This window comes from Cucumis sativus, chromosome 2 (genome assembly GCF_000004075.3).
Source record: "Cucumis sativus cultivar 9930 chromosome 2, Cucumber_9930_V3, whole genome shotgun sequence".
In the NCBI taxonomy this organism is placed as follows: Eukaryota; Viridiplantae; Streptophyta; class Magnoliopsida; order Cucurbitales; family Cucurbitaceae; genus Cucumis; species Cucumis sativus.
In genome coordinates, this window is record NC_026656.2 from 18,653,341 (window position 1) to 18,677,773 (window position 24,433).

General features: G+C 34.1%; 4 protein-coding genes across 5 annotated transcripts; 2 read left to right on the plus strand and 2 right to left on the minus strand.

Moving 5' to 3' along the window:
- Positions 1–1,118: 1,118 nt before the first annotated feature.
- On the minus strand, positions 1,119–3,329 carry LOC101222126 (protein JINGUBANG). The gene is made up of 2 exons (XM_004152671.3): positions 2,497–3,329; positions 1,119–1,798 (listed from the first exon to the last, which is right to left on the minus strand). Exons 1-2 carry the CDS (start codon positions 3,241–3,243, stop codon positions 1,325–1,327), a joined length of 1,221 nt encoding a protein of 406 aa, XP_004152719.1. The 5' UTR covers positions 3,244–3,329; the 3' UTR covers positions 1,119–1,324.
- Positions 3,330–9,647: 6,318 nt separating this feature from the next.
- LOC101218893 (wall-associated receptor kinase-like 14) lies at positions 9,648–13,942 on the plus strand. The gene is made up of 2 exons (XM_004152740.3): positions 9,648–10,681; positions 12,520–13,942. Exons 1-2 carry the CDS (start codon positions 9,934–9,936, stop codon positions 13,806–13,808), a joined length of 2,037 nt encoding a protein of 678 aa, XP_004152788.1. The 5' UTR covers positions 9,648–9,933; the 3' UTR covers positions 13,809–13,942.
- Positions 13,943–15,672: 1,730 nt separating this feature from the next.
- AOS (allene oxide synthase) lies at positions 15,673–17,271 on the minus strand. The gene has a single exon (NM_001287461.1). It carries the CDS (start codon positions 17,269–17,271, stop codon positions 15,673–15,675), a length of 1,599 nt encoding a protein of 532 aa, NP_001274390.1.
- Positions 17,272–21,726: 4,455 nt separating this feature from the next.
- On the plus strand, positions 21,727–23,305 carry LOC101218655. Of its 2 annotated transcripts, XM_011651292.2 has the most exons (5): positions 21,728–22,181; positions 22,254–22,331; positions 22,425–22,524; positions 22,611–22,747; positions 22,844–23,305. In XM_011651292.2, exons 1-5 carry the CDS (start codon positions 21,843–21,845, stop codon positions 23,072–23,074), a joined length of 885 nt encoding a protein of 294 aa, XP_011649594.1. In that variant the 5' UTR covers positions 21,728–21,842; the 3' UTR covers positions 23,075–23,305. The 2 variants fall into 2 exon arrangements, with proteins under 2 accessions (XP_011649596.1, XP_011649594.1); XM_011651294.2 differs by lacking the exon at positions 22,254–22,331 and having other exon boundaries at positions 21,727–22,181.
- The last annotated feature ends 1,128 nt before the right edge of the window (positions 23,306–24,433 follow it).

Consider the following 24,433-nt stretch of genomic DNA (forward strand, 5'->3'; position numbering starts at 1 on the left):
AAAATTATTGAATGATGGATTGTTGAAAATTACAAGGTTTTTGGTGCATTTTGTAGACTAGAAGTTGGTGATTGAATTCTTATATTCTCACAAAGGCCCACAACCCTATCAAAAGAGAGCCCATGCTTTCACAAATCAAGACAAATTATTGAGTACCTTATTCTTCCTTCAAAAATAAATTGTTGGCGTAAAGAAGCAGAAGCACAACCGATGTTACACAAAAAATCATATGAAAGTACACAATAATTTGCTCTTGTAGTTTATCTATGTAGGCTACCCTAATATCTTGTTGATTGAGATTGGAGATATTCAATTTTATTCATTAAATGTGTGGGGTAGATATCTCTACTTACCAAGCTATATCATCCTAACAAATATTATTTATACTTCATCCTTAAATTTCTATATACTTTTAAAATATTGATTTCAAATGAGTGATGCGATGATCTTTTTTTAAAAAAAAACAAGTTAGGAGAAGGATGAGAGATATCAAGTTTGCACCAAGGTCTTTCAACTACGTTGACACATCCTTAAGTCCATCGCCGTACTCCTTCTCATACTCCGAGCACGAAGACATGTTAATCAAAAGAACAAATCAAGTAAAGTTTGTTTTACATTATAACTATTTTTTATAAATAACAAATTCAGTTTATGAACTTCATCATCGTGTGTTAGACCCAGCAAGTGAGTGATTGTTGGCAGTATTTGGGCCATCTCTATTTGTATCTATAGAAAATTTGTCTCCACTTTTTTATGTTAGATTTTAGGTTCGAGTGTCGACAAGAATATCTTTATAAAAGAATTTCAAGTAATATCTTTTCAAGTTTGTGTCATGATCTACTTCATTTGAGAAGTACTTCTCATAGATCTCTACTAAACTCTCCTTCAATCTTAATTGTATGAATCAAATCATTTTTTTTGCCTAAAATTTTATAGTTTTAATGTATCAATTACTTAACCATCAAACGAATAAGTATCAAATTGATTACATATCTATGATTACATGTTGCCTATGTTGCACTGACTAATTATATATATATTTGGATTTTTCTTTTTTCATCATCTAGTTCAATATTATATTGGAAAAAGCTTCTTTTTTTTTTTTTGTATGGTCCAAGTTTTAATTAAGTAATAGAGAGAGTGGATATATATAATGCTTTACAACTATTTGTATAACAAAGATTACATTCTCACTAATCTTCATTCCAAAATTATTACTTTCTCCACATTTCACAACATCACCCTACATGCACACTATACAATTCATGATACGCTTTCATCCACGTCGCACCTTCTCAATTAATTGCTCCCTGTAACCCATCCTTCACCCACCGACCCCGTCGGAAATTCCCCACACCTTCACCGATCTGTCCAGGCTACCACTGTACGCAATCCACCGCTGACCTTCCCGTTTATCCGGGCAGCGGACGCGATCTTCCTCCACGGCTAAGCATTTAACCGGTCCGGTGTGACCCGTCAGCACCGATACGCACGTGTGGAAAGGCCCATCCCTCCGCCACACGCATATGGTTTTATCGGCGCCGCCGCTCAGTACCATGCTGTTCCCGGCGGCAGCAAGGCAGAGAACTGCTAGGTTGTGGCCCTTGAGGGCTCCACCGTATGTCAACCGCTTTTCTCGCTCCCAGAAGTTGACCAATCCGTCGGAAGATCCACAGTAAACTACTGTGCCGGCGGCGTTGACGGCCACCGCTGTAACTGCACTGTCTTGCTTCAATAGCGTTTGGTCCAGTACGTGTTTTGTTGCGTCGTTCTCTTCTTCATGCTGTCTCCGCCATACCTGTCAAAGCTTAAAATATTAAACATGTATATATATATGAGCTATTTTGGTAATTATTTTACACTTTTAAATATTGTTTTTAGAAAACAAAAAGCATATGGAACTAATCAAATTAACAAATAATTATTAATGCTAATTAGAATACAACCACCACACCTAACTCAAAAAAATATGATTATACTTAAAGATCAAAGCATATACATAAATACAATGAATCAATCATATAACCATATTTGGATATCTAATCCCATCATTATTAAAAAGCAATCACTTTGAAGAATATTTCTTTTTTCATAACAAAAGTTAATGACAAAAAAGAAAAAACCATTTAATGTTAATTCTCTGATTATGCTTGCTTTTATTTTATTCATGTGATTTAGTTAAATCATCTCTTTTTCATAAACTGTAAATTATTGTACTAGATGTTAACTAACTAATTCACCCCAGAAAAATTAATTTAACAAGTATAAAATCAATATTATTTTTATATTGAAAAGAAAATAGTATCGCAAAGTTTGACTATATCGTGTTAAATTACCAAGCTTTCAATATTACATTATCTAATACTATAGTTGATTAAGAGATAATCAATCACTTTGAAAATATTAATTCAACTAATTGGATATGTGATGAAGATTCGATCTCCTACTTTATAATTATTGAATTAGAAAAACTTTGAAGATAATTCAACAATATACCTTAGCGGTGCCATCGGCCGAGCCAGTGATGACCAAACCATTTGAAGCTGCGACGACGGCATTCACTGCATCGTCATGAACGGTAAGTGATTCGAGGCACTTGGAATCTGAAATTCTCCAAACTTTCAAAGTTTTATCCCAAGAAGAAGAATACAACAACGTCTTATCTTCACTCAAGCACAAGCACGAAACTGCATCGGCGTGTTTAAACCAAAGCCGGCTCCGATTCCGTCCCACAACGACGTAGTTTTGAGGGTTCATGGAGCTTCTTAAAATATCTCTCAGCGCCGGTAACGTCCCAGCCCGTCGGTGACCGCCGCTTGGGTTTTTCGGTGCCACTTTCCAGACCCGAATTTTTCCGTCCTGGTGACCGGTGAAGATCTTCTCGCCGGAGATTATAATTGCCTTAACCAATCCACTGCTTGATTTAAACCCAGTAAATTCCTTGAGATTTTTCCATACCCGAATGTTTTTGCTGTCGGAGCCGGTGTAAAGAAGCTCACCGGCAGTGGCTAGCGAGTACACGTGACCTTCCTCACGAACAAGAGACCCAATGAGAGAATTATTATTCCGGTGAAGAACGAAGCCGTTTTGGAATTCGGAAAAACAGGGAGATTTTAGAAAGGGATAAGTCTGATTCCACGGTGAAAATATCGGCGGAGACTCGTCGCTGGTTGGCGTCGGAAAATCACCATCGTCGTCTATTTTTAGATCGGTATTATCCGTGAAGAGATTCCCAAATTTCATAATCGTAAAATTTGGGGAATGTGAAGGAAAAAATTCAGAAACTGAAGTTCAGAAAAAATGGAACTGAAATTTGATGGGAGATTGCATGAAATTATTAAGGGATATATAAAATGGAAGAAAAAGATTTGAGGCAGAAGATGGAGACACGTGTGAGGAAGAGAGACAATAAATTAAGTCAATAATTGAAATTAAGTGGGGAGAAAGAGACTTTAATAACACGAATTTGAAAATGGTCACTTATTGGTTAACAAGTAATTAATATTTAAGGACTAACAATAAGGTTAGAGGAAATAAATCAAAGGTTTATTGATGCAATGGGTGCATTTAATTAAGACTTTAAGAGTGGAATGTTGACATTATTTAATGGATCTTAATAAAAGTGTGATTTTAAATTAGAGGAAAAGTGAACTAAGCAATGCATCCGAGTGTGGGAAGCACATGTAACTATGTAAGGTTTAATATGGTAAATATTAAATGGGAATTGACTTTTGTTGATTCATTCAACATTAAAATCTCTTGTTTATGAAATTATAATAAACTTTGTTTACTCATGTGTAATTAAACACTTAATGAGTTGGACAAAGATGATTGTTGCTTTTGGGTATCAAATATTTTTCTTTTAAAATTAAAATTTTGAGCATGTGATGTTAAAATAGATCAAGATTTTTTAAAAATTAGACATAATTTAATTGTAGGAGACTAGTTTTGTATTATTCTTCTATAATTCTCCACCACATAGAGGAACATGGCCATGCATACGTTTAATCACTCAATTCCTTATAAAATTTTGGTTTAAAACACTTAAATTTTATTTGAGCTTCATGATTTACACTGATTTTACTATTCCAAGCAATTGAGTTAGGTTAAATTACATAATTTGACTTCCATCTCTTGAAGAAATAATTTCAATGGGTAGAAAAAACACACTTAAATCTCATCTTTGATTTGACTTTGTAATTTGACATGTTTTTGTTACTCTTATTGATTTTCTTTAAAGAAACTGAAAAAGAATATTGTCACTTTTAATTTATATATGTTATTAAGTATAATAACTAAATTAACAATATGTGTTGATTTCATACGACTATAATTTTCTAACTATTTAAATATTCTTTTTTTAAAAAGTAAATTGTATCGTCAAGAACAATTAAAAGGAATAGGTAAGTAATCCATAAAAGTCCATGAAAGGGATGGATATAAGAAAAATCCAGAGCAAGCAGATAACAAAAGTCATCGATATTTTTGTAAACAACATATATAATTAATTAATCAAACTCATATATTAAACATTTTACTAATTGCATTTGTCTTCCAATTTACATAATGTGGATGTGATCAACTTTAATCACAACTTATTTATTTTATTTACCGATTATATTATATATAGATTGAAATTTACATGGTTGATTATTTTTCATCTCAATTTTTTTATTTTTTATTTACAAAAACAATAAAATAAAAGGTTGTGCTCATCAAAACAATCTCACTCTCCTATCACTAGCTACTGGAAGTAGCTTTTATGTTTTCAAATGATAAACTTCCTAAAGAAATACAAATTGTAGTGGTTCTCATTGAAAAAGAAAAGCACTCTAAATTCCTTTTTAAAAGTACTTTGTAGTCAAATACTACAAAATATATACTACTCGTAAACGAATGAAGTAAATAAAGTAAGAAGGTAAGGAAGAAAAAAGAGATATAGAAATTATGGATTTAGAGATAGGACAAGAGAAGGAGTGATTAAAATTTGAATGTTTGCATGAACCAAGAACGTCACAACCAATTTGCCTGTTTTCTTAGGGCATTCACTATTACCTTACAAATCTCTCATTACTCATACCCATCCAAAAGGACATTTACACCCTTCTTCATATACAATTTCTTTCTTTTCTTCTTTCTTGGGTGGAATTTTAGGTGTCACTTTGGCATCTAAAGGAACAAAGCTATTATCAAACCCATTTTTCCATTTCTAACCCAATCCTTTTCTAAACTTTTTCTTTTCTTACATTACTTCCTATATATGTATTATATATTCTTTCCTAAAGTTCTTTTTTCTTCAATGCCTTTCATCATTACATTTACTACCTATCTCATTTCAATAACTCAAACTAGTAAGTTTTCCGACCACGTTTTTTCATCCAAATTTGAATTGTGTCACTACTTACAATGGTTCTTGGTTAACAAAGATCATGCACCGACTATTATTTCACTACTTTTGGTCGTAGCTAGCTAGTGCAATGATTTCACTTTTGTCATCAATTTTAATTAAATTAATGGATAAATATGATCATTAATGACGTTTATTAAGACATATTTAAACAAAAATAAATCAACATCAATCATTTACATCATTTAGTTGAAATTTTTAATTAATATATATATTGAAAAACAACCAAGTACAAAATACCAAAATAATGTGTAGGTAAGGTTTATAAATATTATCTATATATACGTGAAACTTATACTAGCCCAAAATAGAAGAAACCTAAAAGTAAAATGTCAAAACAAAGGAAAAAGAAAAAGAAAAGTAGATGAGTATTTCCAAACAAGATCTTCATTTTTAGTCGTGAGGGCATGTATTTAATCGTTATCTTCTCTTAATTTAACCACTTCGTCATACAATATTTTAGTTGTTAATTAGAAGAATTTAGGTAAAATTATCCATGTATGCAATGAATGTAAATCTAATAAGCTAAAGCAAAGTGACTCTATACTTACACACTGTTTACTTACTCTGGAATTAAGTAAGATTATCGAGGAATGAATGAGATGTATACTATGAAGACTCTCTTAATGTATAGAGAAAATGATGTGGCGTTTGTTGGTTGGGGCTGAAGTCGCTGAGTTGGATGCCGGAAGTGGAAAGCAAATAATAAAACGCACCAACTTCAACTGGGACTCTGCCAACACAGCTTTAAACATCCCACCAACGACTACGAACGTTCCTTGCCTCACCCTTCAATCATACTAAGACACGTGTGTTAGTTGGATCTTCAATCACCGCCACGTAATGGGAAACGAAAACGACATGTCGTTAAGGAGCTTTCTGCTTATTTCCCAGCGTCGTACGAGATAAGAACCGTCGAATTTGTATTTCCACCCTTCTGTCGTCACTCCTACCCCACACGTGGCAGAACTCAAATATCTTTTTCCTCTTTTCGTCTTTATATTTTAGGTATTATGGATTGAAATTAAATTAATACATTCTTAAAAAATATAGAAGTCGTTATAAATAGCAAAAGTATGATATACACTCTATAGTTTATCTATAGTTTATGTAAGTCTTAGGAGATGTGGTTGTATAAACCTTTGTTGGTTATATTTTGGTTAAAGTGTCTTCAGATTTTTTTTTGAAATCAGTTATTTCTGGACTACACGAATTCATGTATGTATATAATTAGTATAGGATCCGCTGTGTTATGTTGCATGTACAATAGTTTATATACTAGATTAGCAAGTTTATCACGTTAAAGATTTCAGCAGAGTCGACATATACAAATATAGAAAAGCATTGTTTGTCAGCTTCACTACTTTTATTATTAAAGTTAAACCAACCATTTCATTTCATAATTTTTTTCTAATTAATTAACAGATGTCAACATCAATAAATAAAAAGAGAGTATTTAATAAACACTCATATTAAAAAGAAAAAATATGACAAAAAAAAGTTTAGTAAAAAATCGATCGTAGCATCTTCTTTTTGTATATTACGAATATGATAAATGACAAATATAAATGATATCAAACAGTTATCGGATGATTATCTGCCTTTAGGTTTACAATTAAGAACTGATACAGTGACATAATTTTTTTTTTTTAAATCGATTAGAATTATAACATTTATAAGTTTTATAAAGTAAAGCGGTAGGATGGTTTCAAATTTGGTATCTAAACAAAAAGTATACTTGAAAGCTATACATAAAAACTTAGTGGGCCGTGCCATTGAGGACACTGTTGGCCCAACATGCTAGAGCCCATGAAATCGAACCAACTTTTGGAGTTGTTAGAAGTAACCCTAAAAAACGGTGTAAATATATTTGGAACATAAAACACAAGTTTTGATATATGTATATAATTTACAAAACTTTAGGTTAAAATTAGTAATTTTCATGACCTTGGATTTTTTTTTAATATATATAAAGATAAAGCCTTAACATTAACACTACCCAATTATATTGGAAGGGAACAAAAATTAGAAATTCGGTAAATTGAAAATCAAAATTAATCATAAAGGGACCGTCATGGATGAGTATGAGGATCTTTTCCTTTTTCTATCTTTGGTGGCTATGTGATTCTCTTCCACTTGTAAGATTTGTTATATCCAATACAAACCATTCATATCAATTCACAACAATAAAATCATTTTTTAAACACATAGACTTGTAATTGATACAAAGGTTGAATGTTATTGAAGTTGAGAAAAGAAACAAAGAGATGTACCAAACTTATATTCTATTGAGTGATTGGATTCTCTTTAACACATCCAGTAATCTAAATTTAAATAATTTAAGAGGGACCAAATTCCCACACATTACTCACAAAGTTTTTAACTTGGAGGCCAAGAATCTCATAATCCTTTCACAATTAATAAAACTATTAATATCTATTTAACAATTATAAATATAATATTTGCTTCAAACTGAAGCCGGCCGGATACAGAGCCCTTGTTCAGTTGTTCTGTTTCTGCCGTCGGTTTCCGCCGCACGATTCCCCATACCACCGCCCTCTGTTTCACTGTCCCCACCTATAAAAACCCTCAACTTTTCCCCACTCCTCTTTTCAATTCTCATTCTTAATTTTCTCTAAAACAATGGCGGCTATGTCACCTCAACCTTATTCAGTCGAAAAAAAGATCGCCGGAGATCAAGTGGAGGCAGAGATAGAAACAGAGTCGGCGGCGGCGGGTGCGGGTGCGGATGCGTTGGGCCCAGCTGTGACGAGGCATATTGTGGTCAAGTCTTCGTCTTCGTCTTCGTCCTATCAATCCAACCAAGCTCTAGAGAAAGCGGTGGTGCTGAGGCGGATCCGGCAACGGAAGCGTGTTAACAAGTTGAGGGCGGCGGTTGGAGCTCTGTTTAGTTCACCGTTCACTGATAAAACAGAGAGAAAATGGGTGGACGAACCGTTCACTTCACTCTAATTCCAATTTTGTTATAAAATTAAGAAATTAGTGGAAGAGGTCAGATTTTTCTTTTTTAAACTTATTTATCCATCCAAATCAGATTGCATTATAATGGCTTCGTTGAATAAGTTCTTGTTGTGATGTATCGTACTTCAGTTTTCCTTGATATTAATTCTACTTTGAATAGTTAAAAACATCCACTAAGAATGTATATGAACATATCACTCTGCTAAAAGGTACAGAAACACTGCCACCTTCACGTTCCAACTTGTAACAAATTATTAACTTAAAGCTTAAAGAGTGTATTGGATTGAATCACACATTAACAATATTAAAGTGCCTTTTCAGGATGAAAGTGTATGCAAACAGTACTAAAATTAGGGAAAATGTTTATTTTACTTTCTACTTTTGTAGAAGAAGAAAACAAACAAAGATTAGAAGCGGTTTTTAAATAGGAATCCCATAGTCAAAGGGTCAAACACGTTGGCCATACTTAATGAACCAATCAGCCTCCACTAGCTGGGGACCCACTCCAAGTACACGTCACAAATACATTTTTACTTTTGACTTTTTGACTTTCTCTTTTATGTTTCACATTAATATTTGGTTATGTCCCATTCTTATATACATTAGCTTATCAATGGCTATTTCTATAAGTATTTGTTGTCATCAACATGATGATGAAGAAGGATAGAAGAGATACTTTCGATTAAACTAAAATGTTTGTCAATAAAAGGAAATAGAGGAATTATTACAAGAATTTCAAGGAGGAAAAAGCCCCACCAAACATCATTTTGAAGAAACTTTATCTAACCACATTATTCATATGAAAACATTGTGGATGGAAACTTTTGGAGGTTCATAAATGCTAGATGATTCAACTATTTCAATGATGTTGAGAGATATTATGTATGTAGATTTTTTTTTTTTTTCTTTTATCAAACTTCAAATTGATTCTAGCTCCTTCTAGATTCACTGATTGCATGCAATCCCTAAGTTTATGTTTGCTTTAAATTAATCTGCTTAATAATCATCCTTAAACTTATCATTTTTTTCAAACACCATTTTTAATCTAAGATTTTTTATTTTATTTATAATCTTTATTAAACATTTCAAATTATTTCCAAATATTTAGGTTAAATACCTAAAAAATTGCAACAAGAGAAATGTTTAAGAACTTTCCTTAAGTTGGATTTTCTTGGTTTTTCTTTTTAGAACGGTATCGTAATGAGAACATAACACCGTTTTTCAATATTTTGACAAAGAATAAATAGTAGTTGAAGAATGGCCAAGTTGAAGACCTTCAATTCTCATAATCCATTACTAAAATTATTTCCTACACATCACTTTGTGACATATCTATTAAAATTAACACACAAAAAAAGCTATATACAATTAGTGGATAATACTGCCAAATGTTTTTGTTAATAATCTTTTCCTCTTGCTTCAACTCCACACTTACAATCCCTTTTCCATCAAAACACAATCTCTAATACCAACAAAACTCATCACTTTCCACACAATCTATTTCAAACACAAACCTTGTCTTAATCTCCTAACCTTTCCCATCTATGATCTCAAAAACCCATTTCCTAATTCTCTCTAATCTTTTCTTTCTTGTTCTAATTTCAACACTTAAAACAGAGGCTAAATGTTCGAAATCATGTACTTCCGATCAGACCCCTTACGATTTTCCTTACCCCTTTGGCTTCTCCGCTGGCTGTCCAATCCGTCTCAACTGCAGCCACGACGGCGCCGCCATGATTGGAGAATTCCCTGTCGAGTCTATCAACTCTGATCACATCAAAGTTGTGATTAAAGCGAAATGCAACCGAAAGTTCCACACAATTCACCAATTCTTTAGCCCCAATTACGCCCCAAGGGCCAACAACGCCGTTCTTTTACAAAACTGTTCTTCTCCGATTTCGCCTTGCTTTTTGCCCACGACGATGGTTCAGACCAAATTCGAATCCCCCGATTGCTCTGTGAATCGCTCAAGCATAAGCTGCTATACCCAAAACGCCACCGGGTCTGCCGGTTTCTTGGACTTCAAAAACCTCACCAGAACCCACTGCGATTACCTTCTGTCCTCGATTTCCTCGGAGGAGCTCAACAGCAACATCTCCGCCGGAATTTCTCTGGAAATTCAAACAGTAGACCTTGGGTGGTGGCTTCAGGGAGGCTGCCACCAATCCTGCCATGAAGATGCTAACTGTACGGAGCTTAAGTCGCCTATTGATGGGATGTTGTCTCATCGTTGCCGTTGCCGGGAAGGACTGGTGGGCGATGGGTATCTGGCCGGCACTGGCTGCCGGAAAGGTCAGTTTTAAAAAACTTTTGTTTAATTTTCTTCCTTCTCGTGATTATTATTATAATTATTCCTCCGTTTGTTTGATTGCGCGTGATGATTTAGAAAGTCAAAAAAGTTGCGAGAAATGATGAAGAAATTTTTGGGGGTATTGGGTTCTTTCTTCATCTGTGGGATTAATTTTGTTGACTTTCTTAATTAGTTGTTGCCTTTATTTACGATCTTAATTACAATTATTAAGCTGCCTCATAATTGGTGGTTTAATACTCTTTTTTACTTTCTAAATTATTAATTCAACCATTTTGATTCATTAAGTTAATTTTTATTAGTCATGTTGTTGTTGTTGACCATACTTCAATTACTTGACCATATTAATAATCTCAACTAAATGTTGTACCCACTAATCTTTTAGTTTAGGTATCCCTATATATATATATATATTCACCTCAGAAAAATGTGTTCAAAACCAATATTAAGTTTTCTTTTTTTGGAGCATCACTTCACATATTGACTTTAAACACCAATAGATCACCATAGGATTCTTTTATTATGTGGTTGGGCATTTTCCATTATATAAGGTTTCACATCAACTTAGTCTTCCCAATTCCACACTTTCTTCTAGCCCCCTCTTTATAGAGTTGTTGATGCCTAGTCTATGAAATTATTTGCGTGTTTCTATATAACGTGCCTAAATATGACTTATTGTTTTAGACACGTCTACACACGTGTGATTTTAAACCCTACTCTTAAACATAGAGTAAAAGAAACGTTCATAATAGTCATCGTCGGCCTTTAACTCTTATTTACCTAAGTCAATGTATTTAACATTGACTATATTCAAAGTTGAGTCTTTGAAAGCCACTTATTACACTGCTATCAACTAGAATGGTCTCAACTTTAGTTTGGCACTCTAATAAATTTGTTACTCGTAAAATACTTGTGAGATATTTATAAAAGAGAAAAAAAAAATGTACTAAGTATTGGGTTGAGGAAATTAATATGAAGTGAGGAAGGTGAGTGTTGTTGGTATTGGCAGTCCTTTGGGAAGGATAGCATTCCAAGAAAGGTGAGGCAATAAACAATTGGGCTGTTGGAGACTCCATTTTGGGGCACTCTCTTATCTTATATCATTTCACGAAATCAATCATCAAAATGACTTTAATATTATATCCAATCATCTTTACATTCCCTCTTTAATTTTCAAGTGTCTTATGAGGTTTTTGGTGTTGAACATTTGCTCCTATTATACCCACCCCACCATCAACCTTTCACTCTCCCAAATGCTCCTATTCCTATCTTCATAAAATCTTCCTTCAACTCTCTATTGTAATGGTGTGTATAAATTATCTAGAATCCAGATTGAACAATTGAGAATATGAATTTGGAAACAACCCTTCTGGAAGTTATGATGTTTGAGTTTTTCCAATGAATGTTGATAATTTTCATTCTTATCTTTTAGCAAAACTTTTTATATGACATTTCATTTTAGTCCAAATCTTCAAAATAAAGTTACACTCTAAATTGTGTGGCTTGTTTCCCTTTATAGCTTTTTAAACATGTTTCTTTCTTTTTTGAATAAGTGATTCATCTTCTTCTCCTTTTTTAAAGTGATTTTATCTTTAATATGGTTAATAGAATATATTGTCATTTTTAGGATTTCCTTTTTATAAACTGAATAATAATTCAAAGTTACAATTAGTAAGGCAAACAATCTACACTTAATTACTATTCCAAAAATTACTAAGCTAGAGGATTTGTTAGAAAATGTTTGATCACATTTGGAGAATGAGTTTTTGTTGTTTGTATGATCTCATTAATTAATGTGTTCTTCTTCTTCATCTCTAAACAGCCTTAAATTGCTACACTACCAAGTACATTATCGGCGAATGCGGAACATCAACGACGGCCACAAGAACCGCCATTCTCATCGGAACCTTAATCGGTGGAGCCGCTGTACTACTTGCGCTCGGTTTATTCTGCTTCTTCATCCGCCGTCGTTCCAATCTTCAATCTATACATCTCAACAAAATCACCAAACGCCGCCTCTCCGAAGCCACTGCTGGCGCCGGCAAATCTACCATCCATCTTTACACTCACAAAGAGATCCAAAAAGCCACCCACAGCTTCTCTGACGACTACCACCTCGGCGCCGGTGCATACGCCACCGTCTACGCCGGTAAATTACGCAACGGAGAATGGGTCGCCATCAAACGTCTCAAAAATCGAGACCCCGACACTATCCATCAAGTCCTCAACGAAATCAGCCTCATTTCCTCCGTCAGCCATCCTAACCTCGTCCGTCTCCTCGGCTGCTCCATGGAATCCGGTGACCAAATCCTCGTCTACGAATTCATGCCCAACGGTACTCTGTCTCAACATTTACAAAAACAGAGAGGCACCGGCCTCCCCTGGCTCGTCCGTCTCGACATCGCCGTCGAAACGGCTAACGCAATCGCCCATCTACATTCTGCAATTAACCCTCCGATCTTTCATAGAGACATCAAATCCAGCAACATACTACTCGATGAGAATCTCAAATCAAAAGTAGCGGATTTCGGGCTTTCAAGGTTAGGGATGGCCGAAATTTCCCATATCTCGACGGCTCCTCAAGGGACACCGGGATATCTCGATCCACAATACCATCAAGATTTTCATCTCTCCGACAAGAGTGACGTGTACAGTTTCGGCGTGGTTCTTGTGGAACTGATCACCGCCATGAAAGTAGTGGATTTCTGCAGGGCGAAAGAGGAGGTAAACTTGGCAGCTCTGGCAGCCGACCGGATCGGGAATGGGCGGGTGAGGGAAATTGTGGACCCGTTGATGGATATGGAAGGAGATGAATGGGGAATTTCGTCAGTAGAGAAAGTAGGGGAGGTGGCATTCAGATGCTTGGCGTTTCATAGGGATGTGAGGCCGTCAATGGTGGAGGTGGCAGCAGAACTGGAGGAGATACGGAGGAGCAGGTGGGAAGAAGGGGGATTGAAGTGTAAGGAAATGGAATTAGTAGTTGAAAGTGGAAGCTCGAAGTCTAGCCATGGAGGAGGAGATTACTTTTCAAGAGGCTCTGTTGAAGATTCATGGCGGAGTGAACAGAGCTCGCCGTCGTCCAGTAGCTTGTTAAATAATGTCCTTTTATGATCCCATTTTTGGACCTTTTCTTCTTCTTCTTCATTTGTGGCAACTTTCTTTGATAAGAAAAATTAAACTTGAAGTTAATTTAGTTTGTTAAAAATTCGTTTAGTAGTCCAAATTAAACTTCTTAAATTTGATAATTTCATATGCTTTTAAACAATAGTTAGTTTAACACGAGAGATTTAAAATAATATAATTACAAATTAAGAGTTTTAATTGATACAAATAATTAATATGTACTCATTTATTTTAATTAAACATGATACCTACTTAGAGCAAACGTGAAACACGTCTAGAGCTATTAAAAGAAAGTATGAACAAATTAGATTGAAAATCTTGGTTTGATTGCTGAAATTATTGAACTAAAATTATTGAAGTTGGCATCCCACTTGTCACCTCTTTTACTCATTTAACTATCCATTTCAATCAATCAGTGTATGAATTTTGAAACACACGTTACATTTCAAAGATCATTTTTTCTCTTTTCTTAAACATAAGTAAATATCAACAACATATTGCAATAAGGAAGAAGCATCCAGTTCAAGAGAAAAAGACAACACCAAACTCAAACACACACTTTAGGATCAAATGTTATTTTTTTTATAAACTCAATGAATAGTAAATGTAATTATGATAATAGTTTTTCTTATATGAATAATTCACCTAAAATGTTGTAAAGATTTATTAAAAAAGCATAAAGTACAGATTCAAAGTATGAGGATGATTTTATCCTTAAAATACATAACTAAATAAAAGGAAAAGGAATACTTTAGTGTTAAAAGTTAGAAGGAAAAAACAAATGAGTGTTGTAATTATTGAGGAAACCAAAGAACTCGAAAATTTTCATTTCCAAAACCCTAAATTTCCCATTCCCTTTGGCAACAACACGTGATGATGCACCCAAAAAGATGAACCATCAAATATTTTCCTTCAATAATTTCAAGTTAAATTACATTTTCCTTTTCCCTTTCCTCTCTTACTCAAACAATGTCATCAATTAGGGGAAACAATCTTTATGTGTGATTCATTTCATGGGATCCTTATGATATTTTTCTTGAAAGGTGTTTTAAATTTATGGGAATAAAATTAGTAATAATCATACACATATTGCTTGTCTTTTCCTAATTCCCTTAATCTAATCTTATATTGTATGGTCGACGAGTTTCCTCTTAGTTTATTTTCTAATAATTACATAACTAACAAGCGGAAGAAAAAACAAAGTCACATACATTGATATATTGATATGAGTATAGTTGATGGGATGGAAGATGAAATATTTCTTATTTAGAATTTGTTTGTATTTGTCTAATATCATATGGTAGAATTATTGTTAGCATTTATAACTCTTCAGTCTTCATTAAAGTCCATATCAGAGGTTTATTGAATGATGAGTAGTAATTATGGAGCACTTCTACAATTTAAACCTAAGTTTTCTGCTCTACTATTAAAAACAACATTTTATTGCCCATATTTTAAGATGGTAAAAAATATGTTGTCGTTTAAATATTTAAATTATAATGATATTTATAAATAAATGATCACATGGTAAGTAAAAAAATAAGAAAAGAATTAAATAACATGAAACAGAGATTTATTGGTAATATATATATATATATATATATATATATATTGGTAACATCAACAATCTATATCATGAGGAAAGACAGCCAGCTTGAGGGTCCACATAGATCACTTTATTGGTTCTTATAAAGTGATGGACCCTACACTCCTTTTTTATCTTTAAATTCCCATTTAACTTTCTAATTAATTACTAACTATACACTTTCTTTGCTTTTTTTACAAACCCCAAAAAATTAACCGCAGCTTTTTTTCTTTTACCTGACGGTTATTTTCTATTTCTTTGTTTCCCTCAGAAACTTGCTTTCTTTAGGGAAGTTACGGTGACGGCGGCACCTAACGGAGTGTTTGAGGCTTCGATGTCGAAGGAATCGTAGCGGAGGAAAAGTTCAACCACCATAAGCCGAGAGATGAACACGATGAAGTCTTTTCCTGCACACTGCTTGTTCTGAACCGACGGTGATTGAGTTTCGGGTCCGTTTGACCATAGAACGTGTTTTAGCAGCTCCTCACCGTCGCCTGTGAACCGGTCAGGTACGAACTCGTCGGCTCTGTCGAAGATTTTTGGATCTCTTGTTGCGAATGGTTGATACCCACAGATCATTTCTCCTTCTTTGATCTCGAAAGCCGCGTCGTGGCTTTCGACCACAAGGTCTTTCTTCGCCCGACCGTACTGAACCGGAACTGGCGGCTCGATTCTGAACGCTTCGTACACTACTGATTTCATCAGCGGCATCTGTTCCATGGCACCCATCGTGATTTTTCCGCCGTTGGCTTTTACGGCAGTACGAATCTCCCGTGCGAGTTGGGTGTGGAGATTCACTCCGGCTCGGCCGATCCATTTGATCATGTTGGGGAAAAAGATCTTCATCCCTCCAAATGAATTAAAACAAGTTGTGAATAGCAAGTTGTGACAAGCTTCTTCCCTCGAAATTCCCAATCTATCCGCTTCCTCAAACACCGCCTCCGACGACTTGTAAAAGAATTCGTACAACCGCCGGTAATCGGCTTTGATCAACGCCGGGGGGAGCCGGACAGTGCGGAGTAGAAGCTCCTCGACGACCTTGGGGAGGCCGAGACTCAGTACAGGGCCAAGCTGGAACAAGACCCATTTCGCTATCAGTTTCGGGGCGTCACGACCTAATTTGGAATCTACCGGATCAGCGCCGAAAAGAGACCGAGCCAAGAAATTAAACGCCGCTTGTTCACCGGGAGCATTGTACTCTGCTCTACCAGAAGCAGCCAAATCCTTTTCCAGAGTTTCGAATAGCTCAGAAAAAGTGGAGTGAAATTCCGGCATAATTTTATCCCGGCGGTGCTTGAGGAGAAAGAAAACCAACTGTTTAAGCTTAGCGTGATCGGGCTCAGATGGGTCAATATAAGAAAGCACTCTGTAACCGCCGGTGAGCTCTGTTACAGGCATGTAAGTTCCGGTGAAGAGATCTTTCTTCTCAACTTTAGAATGATCGAAAAGAACAGGAAAACTCTTCCCGTCGAGTAAAACAACAACTCGGGAATCAGAAGTGATAAATGGACCCGGTGGCATATTAGTTCTATACACAGTGGATTCATACCGGAGCATTCGAGATTTCAAATACTCTTCCCTCCCCTGATTATAGAAATAATCTTGTCTATCCTTCAACGCCCCAAACATCGGTGGCCCATAATCACCAGGAATCTTCCTCAAAGGAAGCTTGATGGGTTCCGGCGGCGAAACAATCCGCTGCGGCACTCGAAGAGAGGAAGAAGACGAGGAAGAAACTCCGTCGGCGGCGTAGACGATTGGACGTATGGAAACAAACCCAACTCTAGAACGAGATCTTTGAGGCGTTTCTTGCGACGATGGGAATCGCAAGTGAGGTTGAAGAGAAGGAATGACAATGGAGGACATACTCGCCTAAATTCTCTGAAACGGTAGAGTTTGATTCAGAGAGAAAAGGGAGTGTTTTGGTTTTGTGTTGTTGTTTGTGATGAATGAAGAAGATAATTGCTTGTGTATTTATATGAAAATATAGGAAGTGGTCAGCTTTGACACAAGACTTGTGAAATGTATGTTACAATTTTATGTTCACACACTTTCCTCTCTCTCTCTCTCTTTTATTTTATATGTATTTGTTTATCTTTCTTGCCCTATAATTATAAACAAATAAAGTCAAAATTCAATCTTTTTACTAGTCTAAATTTTTACAAATATGGGATTATTAGTCTTCCTTATATATGATATTTAGGTTGCACTATTATTATGACTATTATATGGTTTGAGGCTACATTGACCATGTAAAGATTATTGTTTTCTAATTAATCAACCTTAATTCCTTCCTCCTTTCTTTAATAATATTTTGTAGCTGTCTTCATAGACAAAGAAGGTCCTGGTATTTGCATGACCATGAGACCCATCTACCCTTTTCATTTTCTTATGCATTTTCATTACTCTTACATCTCTTTAGTATAAACAGTCCGAAAAAGTCATTTTAATAATATACTTTTATTACTATTCATAATGCCAATGTGGTAATAGAGAAAATGCTTACCAACCAACACAAAACTTTTGTTCTTAGGTTACATATGTATTAGACTAGAAAAAGTGGTAATCATTGAAATTTAGTACTTACGGTGGTAAAAGAATAACTCCCTCAAAGGGATGCAATAATAATACCTTTCAATATTACATACTTAATCTTTAATTAACTTTCTTTACTTTAAACACTGTTTTTACTTTTCTAAAGTTTAATGATGAATTATATGTTTAAACTTTATGTTCCATTATATTGCATCACCAAAACAAGTCAGCTGTCTTTTCAATCCAAATACTTTGTTTTACTTTTACATTTTTTGACAATGGTGGAATTTGGTTCGGAATAAAAACTTGATAATGTCAAATTTGAATTTGTTGATATCAAATTACAAAATACTTTAACTCAATTCAAGTTTGTATGGGGACTTTTATGTTAGTGTCTCGTGTTTTGAGAACAATAATCATTTAAGCTTTGAAAGTTGGATGAGGTTAATTGATCAATTTCAAAGATCTCATGCTCCATCCAATTCTTGTATTAGTTTTCTTGATTATTGACCAAATTCGTCGAATTTACTTTTTTCTACCTAATTTTCAACTTAAGATTTTTGATTGTTTCAAAAAGAAGAAAAATCCTACAAATCTACTGTGTATTATATTCTAATTTTTTTTATACCCTTTTTAGGGACAAATAAGATGTAACCCATTTGAATTACTTATGACTTTGTGCATTAAATGACTCTTAATGGTTGCTAAATTGTGTATGCCCCCACACATCTAATAAAAGCACGAAGACGAACTTTTCTAAAACGAAAAACTATTTATACTGTTTTAATTTTAATATTAATTACTTCTTATCTTTTATTTCATACACACATTAAATGAAATGCAGAAGAAACTATATACATTCCTACCTTCTTATATTCTCATCGACTCCTCTCAAATTTCAATACGAAATAGTTACCAAATAACAATACTATCTCCCGTGTTATATATATATATTTATATTATGGATTTTTACGCTTTGATTTTAAACTAAAATCGCACCGAACCGTAAAATGCTAAAAAAAAAAAATTCTCATACGAAACCAAACCGCATATGTGTTCAGTTCAAATCTCATAGAATCTTACGCCACCAAAACATTGAGATCGGTAAAATTTGCCATCTTATTTAAAATTTTGAAAAAATTCCAGCCACCAAACCATCGAGTTTTATAAAATTTTTATTTCTATTTTAGATATCCATGAATCTTATGTCAACATATTTAACCGAGTTTTAGAAACAAAATCTTTATAAACATTTCTTTAATTTTTTAAATGAAATGGATCAATTCGGTTTTAAAGTTGGTTTAAAACATTAAACTGAAAATCGAAACCGTTTCAACATAATACAAATCTCATGCAATCTATCTCAATTCGGTTCGGTTTGGTTTTCAAATATTTTATGAACCCTTTCAATATATATATATATATATATATACATCTTACATCACAAATGGATAAAAAAAATTACTATTTTACTTTACATGTACTTTAGTTTATGCGCCACATCATCAACAAGAATTAAGTAATTGAATAAAAAAGACTAAAAGTAAATATTTTGAATTCGGTAAGAAAAAATAAATATTAAAAGAAGGGGAATCGGAGCACTAAATTTCGGCTACAAAATAACACGAAAATGTGAAGGATAAATGTATATATATATTTTTTAAAAATAAAAAAATAAAAGGTGGCATGTGACACGTGGCAAGTTAGGTTGTTTCCTTCTGACAGCGTGGACATCGTTCGGCGTGGGACCCCGTCGGTAGTCAAGGCAGCCGCGTTTTCACTCTTTTGACTCTCTTTTTTTTTTTTCTTTTTTCCCCTAAATATTTATTCAAATTATACTCCAAATTTCTTTTTCCTACACTTTCAAAAGTTATTTTATATATAAATAAAGTACTCTTTTATGGTCAATTGTAAATGGAGGAAAATGGTTTAGTATAATGTTTTCACTGTCCGTTTATTTTCCGAAAGTTGTAATAATATTCTTAATTCTTATCACTTACCTATGACTTTTGTTTCTAATCATATTCCTTTTCATTTAAAGTATTAATCAAATATTTTAATATATAATTTCCTTCATAATAATTTGTACACTCTGTCAGGAGAAAGAAAGAAAAGATAAAAAGGGATGGAATGCCATCCCCTGTCTAAACCCATATTGTTATGATGATAATGTATTTACATTTCATATTTTATTGTATAGTGACTTTAGCTGCTTCCTTTTGTCTCAACTATATTATATATCTAAATATTTGGGCTACATGTACATTCGTTGTTCTCTTCCCATTTGGATCTATTTGATAAGGTACTTACACTTGGTCTTATATTTTTAGAACTATTATCTAAAATTTTTAACAGTAATTTTTCAAATACCGTGGATAAATTAATTAGTAATAATTTATATTTATATTTAAGAGTAGATGAAAAAAAAAAAGAAAGAAACTAATTCATTTTGAAATGGATAAACCATAAACTATGAAAGAATATAAAAATAAATAAAGACTGAAGTGTATACTTTTTAGATTGAAAACAAAACTTATATTAAACATTCTAAATAAATAAAATAGTGTAAAGATACACGTGTTAAATTGAAAATAATTTGTTTAACTAGATGAATCTCAACTTTTGATAGAGATGATCATGTGGAGGATTTGTAGATATTATTTTAAGAGAGATATATTTTATACATTATTGTTTTTATGAATTTGATTATGAGATTTGAAACAGGGTGTTTTAGGATAATGTGAAGTACTAATAATACTAAACTACGATATTGTTAATTACAAAATAAATGGTTGTTTACTTGATCAATTACCCTAACAAATTCAAAAATAATAATAATTAAGATTGATATTGATACCATTTTCTTCCAACCCATTCTCTGTTTTCTAATAGTGCTTTGAAGCCGCACATATAGAATATGAAAAAATGAACATTTTTCTAAACAGGAAAGTGTTAAATAAAAAATATGAACCATGTTTCTTATTAACAGTTATTGTTACTATTAAATGCCTTTTATTTGGTTTTTCTTTCTCTTCCTATTAATTCTTCTAACTGTATTATTACTAATTCAATATTGGGTTTGATGTGCATTTCTACGACTTTTTCTGGAGCGACTCCCTTCTTTGTATTCGTTATTAAAAATATAAACCTATCACAAAATAAAACAAATTATGTATATCGACTATGTCAAAAAATATAAAATAAGTAATTTTGATATGAAATTGAATATCATATATTTTATTTTGAACAAGATTATAGGGTAAAATAAATATTTTATTAATCGAACTAATGTAATATTAGGTATTTCTTGTTTTACTAACCTAACTTAAGTAATTTATAATAAAATTTGACTAATTTGGTAACTGTATATTTTTTTTCTCTTAATTATATGTATATAGAAATTAGAATGAGTCAATTAGAATTGTAAATATGACTTTAGAAATAAAAGCGCACATCAGGTTGTATATGGGCCTTTACGAAAGCAACTTGTTTGGGCTCCGTCCATCAAAGTTCAACATTCCAGCACGTGGATATATTCTCCACCGGCCACTATCGCACGTGCCTATTCGATATTCCGGCGAGCCACCGATGGCGATGGCGCCGACCAACGTTTAGTCACCTCCGCCGTCATCATAGCCGGAAACTTCCCCATAATTGCCAAAGAGAAAGTTCCGGCACGTGTGCGGCTCTAAACGCAGCTGGACCCACAAAAAGTTGAATTCCATTTCGCCACTTCATCCAACGTGGAAATTCAAAGCTCACATCTCCAAGTAAAAGGAAAACCGGCGTGTCAAATCTTCACGTCCGGACAAATTCCGGCCAAAATATGCTGCGAATCTTCCTTCTTTACTTGGTATTAATAAAACTCACCTAATTTCGTTCATAAACAAATACAAAGAACAATGGCAGCCACTAGATTTGTGCAGCGAGTTCGGCCGGCCGCCGCTGTGTCCGCCTCTTCCTCTTCTTCGTCTCCATCGTCGATGACGAACGTGAGGGTTTTGGGAAAAACAGGGTTAAATTTGAACAATGGCGAACGGTTAATTACTTCTGGAGGGGACGAGAGGAGGCAGTTAGTCACCGTGAAGGCGGCGGCAGCGACGGCGGCTCCCAAAACTGTGGAAACTAAAACCGGAGAATTGGATTTGGGTTCTTTAGTGGCGAATCTCCTCATTCAATTGAAGAATACCTTGGGGAAGACGAAGATTAAGAAGGGAGAGATTCAGAAGTTCATCGAAAAGGTATTCAATTACATTAAACGTCACAGATGTAGAATTTACTAAAGTCTGATCGAAGTTTATGAATTTCTTCAGATAATAATCGACTGTCGGTTCTTCACATTGTTAGCCGTCTCCGGATCTTTAATGGGTTCGATACTCTGTTATATTGAGGTGACCGACGCCGGCTACTTGTAGAACTCATTTTCTTTCCAATACTTCTCTTGTTTTTTCCCAATTTTAACTACTCTGTTTTGAAATATTCAGGGGAGTTTCATTGTTGTGGAGTCATATCTGCAGTATTTCCACGGTCTTTCACAGAGAACGGACCAAACTCACACAGTGGAGCTTCTAATCGAGGCCTTAGGTAACTTTTGTACAGAAATTCAAATGCGATGATTGTATTTCTCCGATTGATTTGTTAACTAAATGCAATTTAAATTTCTCTTGCAGATATGTTCCTCGTCGGAACAGCTCTGATTGTTTTTGGGATCGGATTGTTTGCAATGTTCGTGGGATCGGAGAAGATGAAGGATAAAAACCAGAAATGGAGTTCTAGGTCGAATTTGTTCGGTTTGTTCTACATGAAGGTAAATTAGGGAAAACATAAACAAAAACTTAAACCCAACCCCAACACAATGAATTATTTTGTTAATGCTTTTGGTCTGAACTGAATCATTTCTCAGAAAATTCCGACGTGGGTAGAAATGGAATCAATGTCAGCTGCGAAATCGAAGATTGGACATGCGGTGATGATGATACTGCAAGTGGGTGTGTTAGAAAAGTTCAAGAATATACCATTGAGCTCTGCCGTCGATCTGGCATGTTTCGCAGCCGCCGTACTGATTTCCTCCGCCTCCATCTTCTTCCTCTCTAAACTCAACGTGGGAGGAGGCGGCAGCAGCGGTTTCAAGTGAACCATGCGCGGTGCTTCCTTGTTCATTGACATCCACAAATTTATGTAAACTTTTGGAAGTTTAGACTTTTTGGGAGAGAGATATTACCAAAATTCTTTTACTTACTAATTTAATCTTCTTCTTCTTTTTGTTTCCAAAATGGTAACATATACCAATTTGTATAACACAATTGATTGTACTATATTCAATTTTTACGTATTTAATAGTTAAAGTTACTATTTTTTCATGATACTTTTTAATTCGTAACATATTAGTAAACAATATTCAATCCATAAAATAAAATTAATTATAACAAAACACTTAATAGTGATTTGGAATGTTAATAGAAAGTGGTATAAGAAAAAGGAAAGAAAGATAGATATAGACAAGTTTTATGAACAAAATGAGAATTAGGAATGAAATTATCCTTAAACCCTTATATGGTTCTTTTCTAGAGGAATTTCATCACCTTCAATCAAAACAACCTTCCAATGTAATAAAACTCGAAGTTCCCAAAGTGTACCAAAACAAAAAGTTTGTCATACATCAAATTTCAATTATCCTTACTCTTACGAGTGTAAAAATATGGATTGAACCCGAATAAGCAGGACTACCGAATACGTATTATAAAGGTAAAATTGAGTTGGGTTAGGTTAAAATATGGATTGAGTTTGATTGAAAAAATTAAAATTTGTAATTGTTGAAAATTCAGTTCAACCTAACCTAACTAGAATTAATATAATATATATATAATAAAATAGAATAAAAAAAATTAGGTCAAGGTCTTCCTGCCCCTTTGCACACCCCATCACAACCTTCTTTTTTTATTTTTCTCTTCCATCTCACTCTCACTTCAGTCTTCGATCTTCTCCCTCACAGTCCATCTTTGTTTCTGACTCCTCTTCGGTCTTATTTGGTTGTCTCCATTATTAGATCTCATCTTCGTCGTCTCCTCGATCATCTTTGTCATCGTCGTCAGATCTCATCTTCTCCATTAGAAAGTAGAAACGAAAAGAAAATACAACCCTAAACCCAATCCAACCTAACCCATATTTCACGGGTTGAGTTGGAAACTAAATTCGAGTAGCCAACCCATATAACCCGAAAAATATGGGTTGGGTTGAGAAAGTCTCCCAACCAAACTCAACCCGTAGTTAATCTATTGAAAAACGAAACAAAGAGAGAGAAAATTTGAATGATTCAAAAACTTAATTATTAAATCAAGAACATTTTAGAATAATGATACAAAATCTTGATTTATGTGTCATTCACATGTTTTGCTTTACAATAATTGCAAATGAAATTTGTGATTTAGATCACATTTGTTGGGATTGGGCCATAAAGCCCAAGGGCCAGGCTTAGGGACAATGGGCTTGATCT

What these genes read in the sequence shown, in the direction of transcription:
- AOS (NM_001287461.1), bottom strand. Translation starts at nt 17,271, where the DNA reads ATGTCCTCCATTGTCATTCCTTCTCTTCAACCTCACTTGCGATTCCCA.
- LOC101222126 (XM_004152671.3), bottom strand. Translation starts at nt 3,243, where the DNA reads ATGAAATTTGGGAATCTCTTCACGGATAATACCGATCTAAAAATAGAC. An exon ending in CGGCCGATGGCACCGCTAAG is followed by an intron (nt 1,799 to 2,496) that starts GTATATTGTTGA and finishes AAGCTTTGACAG; the next exon opens with GTATGGCGGAGACAGCATGA.
- LOC101218655 (XM_011651292.2), top strand. Translation starts at nt 21,843, where the DNA reads ATGGCAGCCACTAGATTTGTGCAGCGAGTTCGGCCGGCCGCCGCTGTG. An exon ending in GCTTCTAATCGAGGCCTTAG is followed by an intron (nt 22,525 to 22,610) that starts GTAACTTTTGTA and finishes TTTCTCTTGCAG; the next exon opens with ATATGTTCCTCGTCGGAACA. An exon ending in TCGGTTTGTTCTACATGAAG is followed by an intron (nt 22,748 to 22,843) that starts GTAAATTAGGGA and finishes ATCATTTCTCAG; the next exon opens with AAAATTCCGACGTGGGTAGA.
- LOC101218893 (XM_004152740.3), top strand. Translation starts at nt 9,934, where the DNA reads ATGATCTCAAAAACCCATTTCCTAATTCTCTCTAATCTTTTCTTTCTT. An exon ending in CGGCACTGGCTGCCGGAAAG is followed by an intron (nt 10,682 to 12,519) that starts GTCAGTTTTAAA and finishes ATCTCTAAACAG; the next exon opens with CCTTAAATTGCTACACTACC.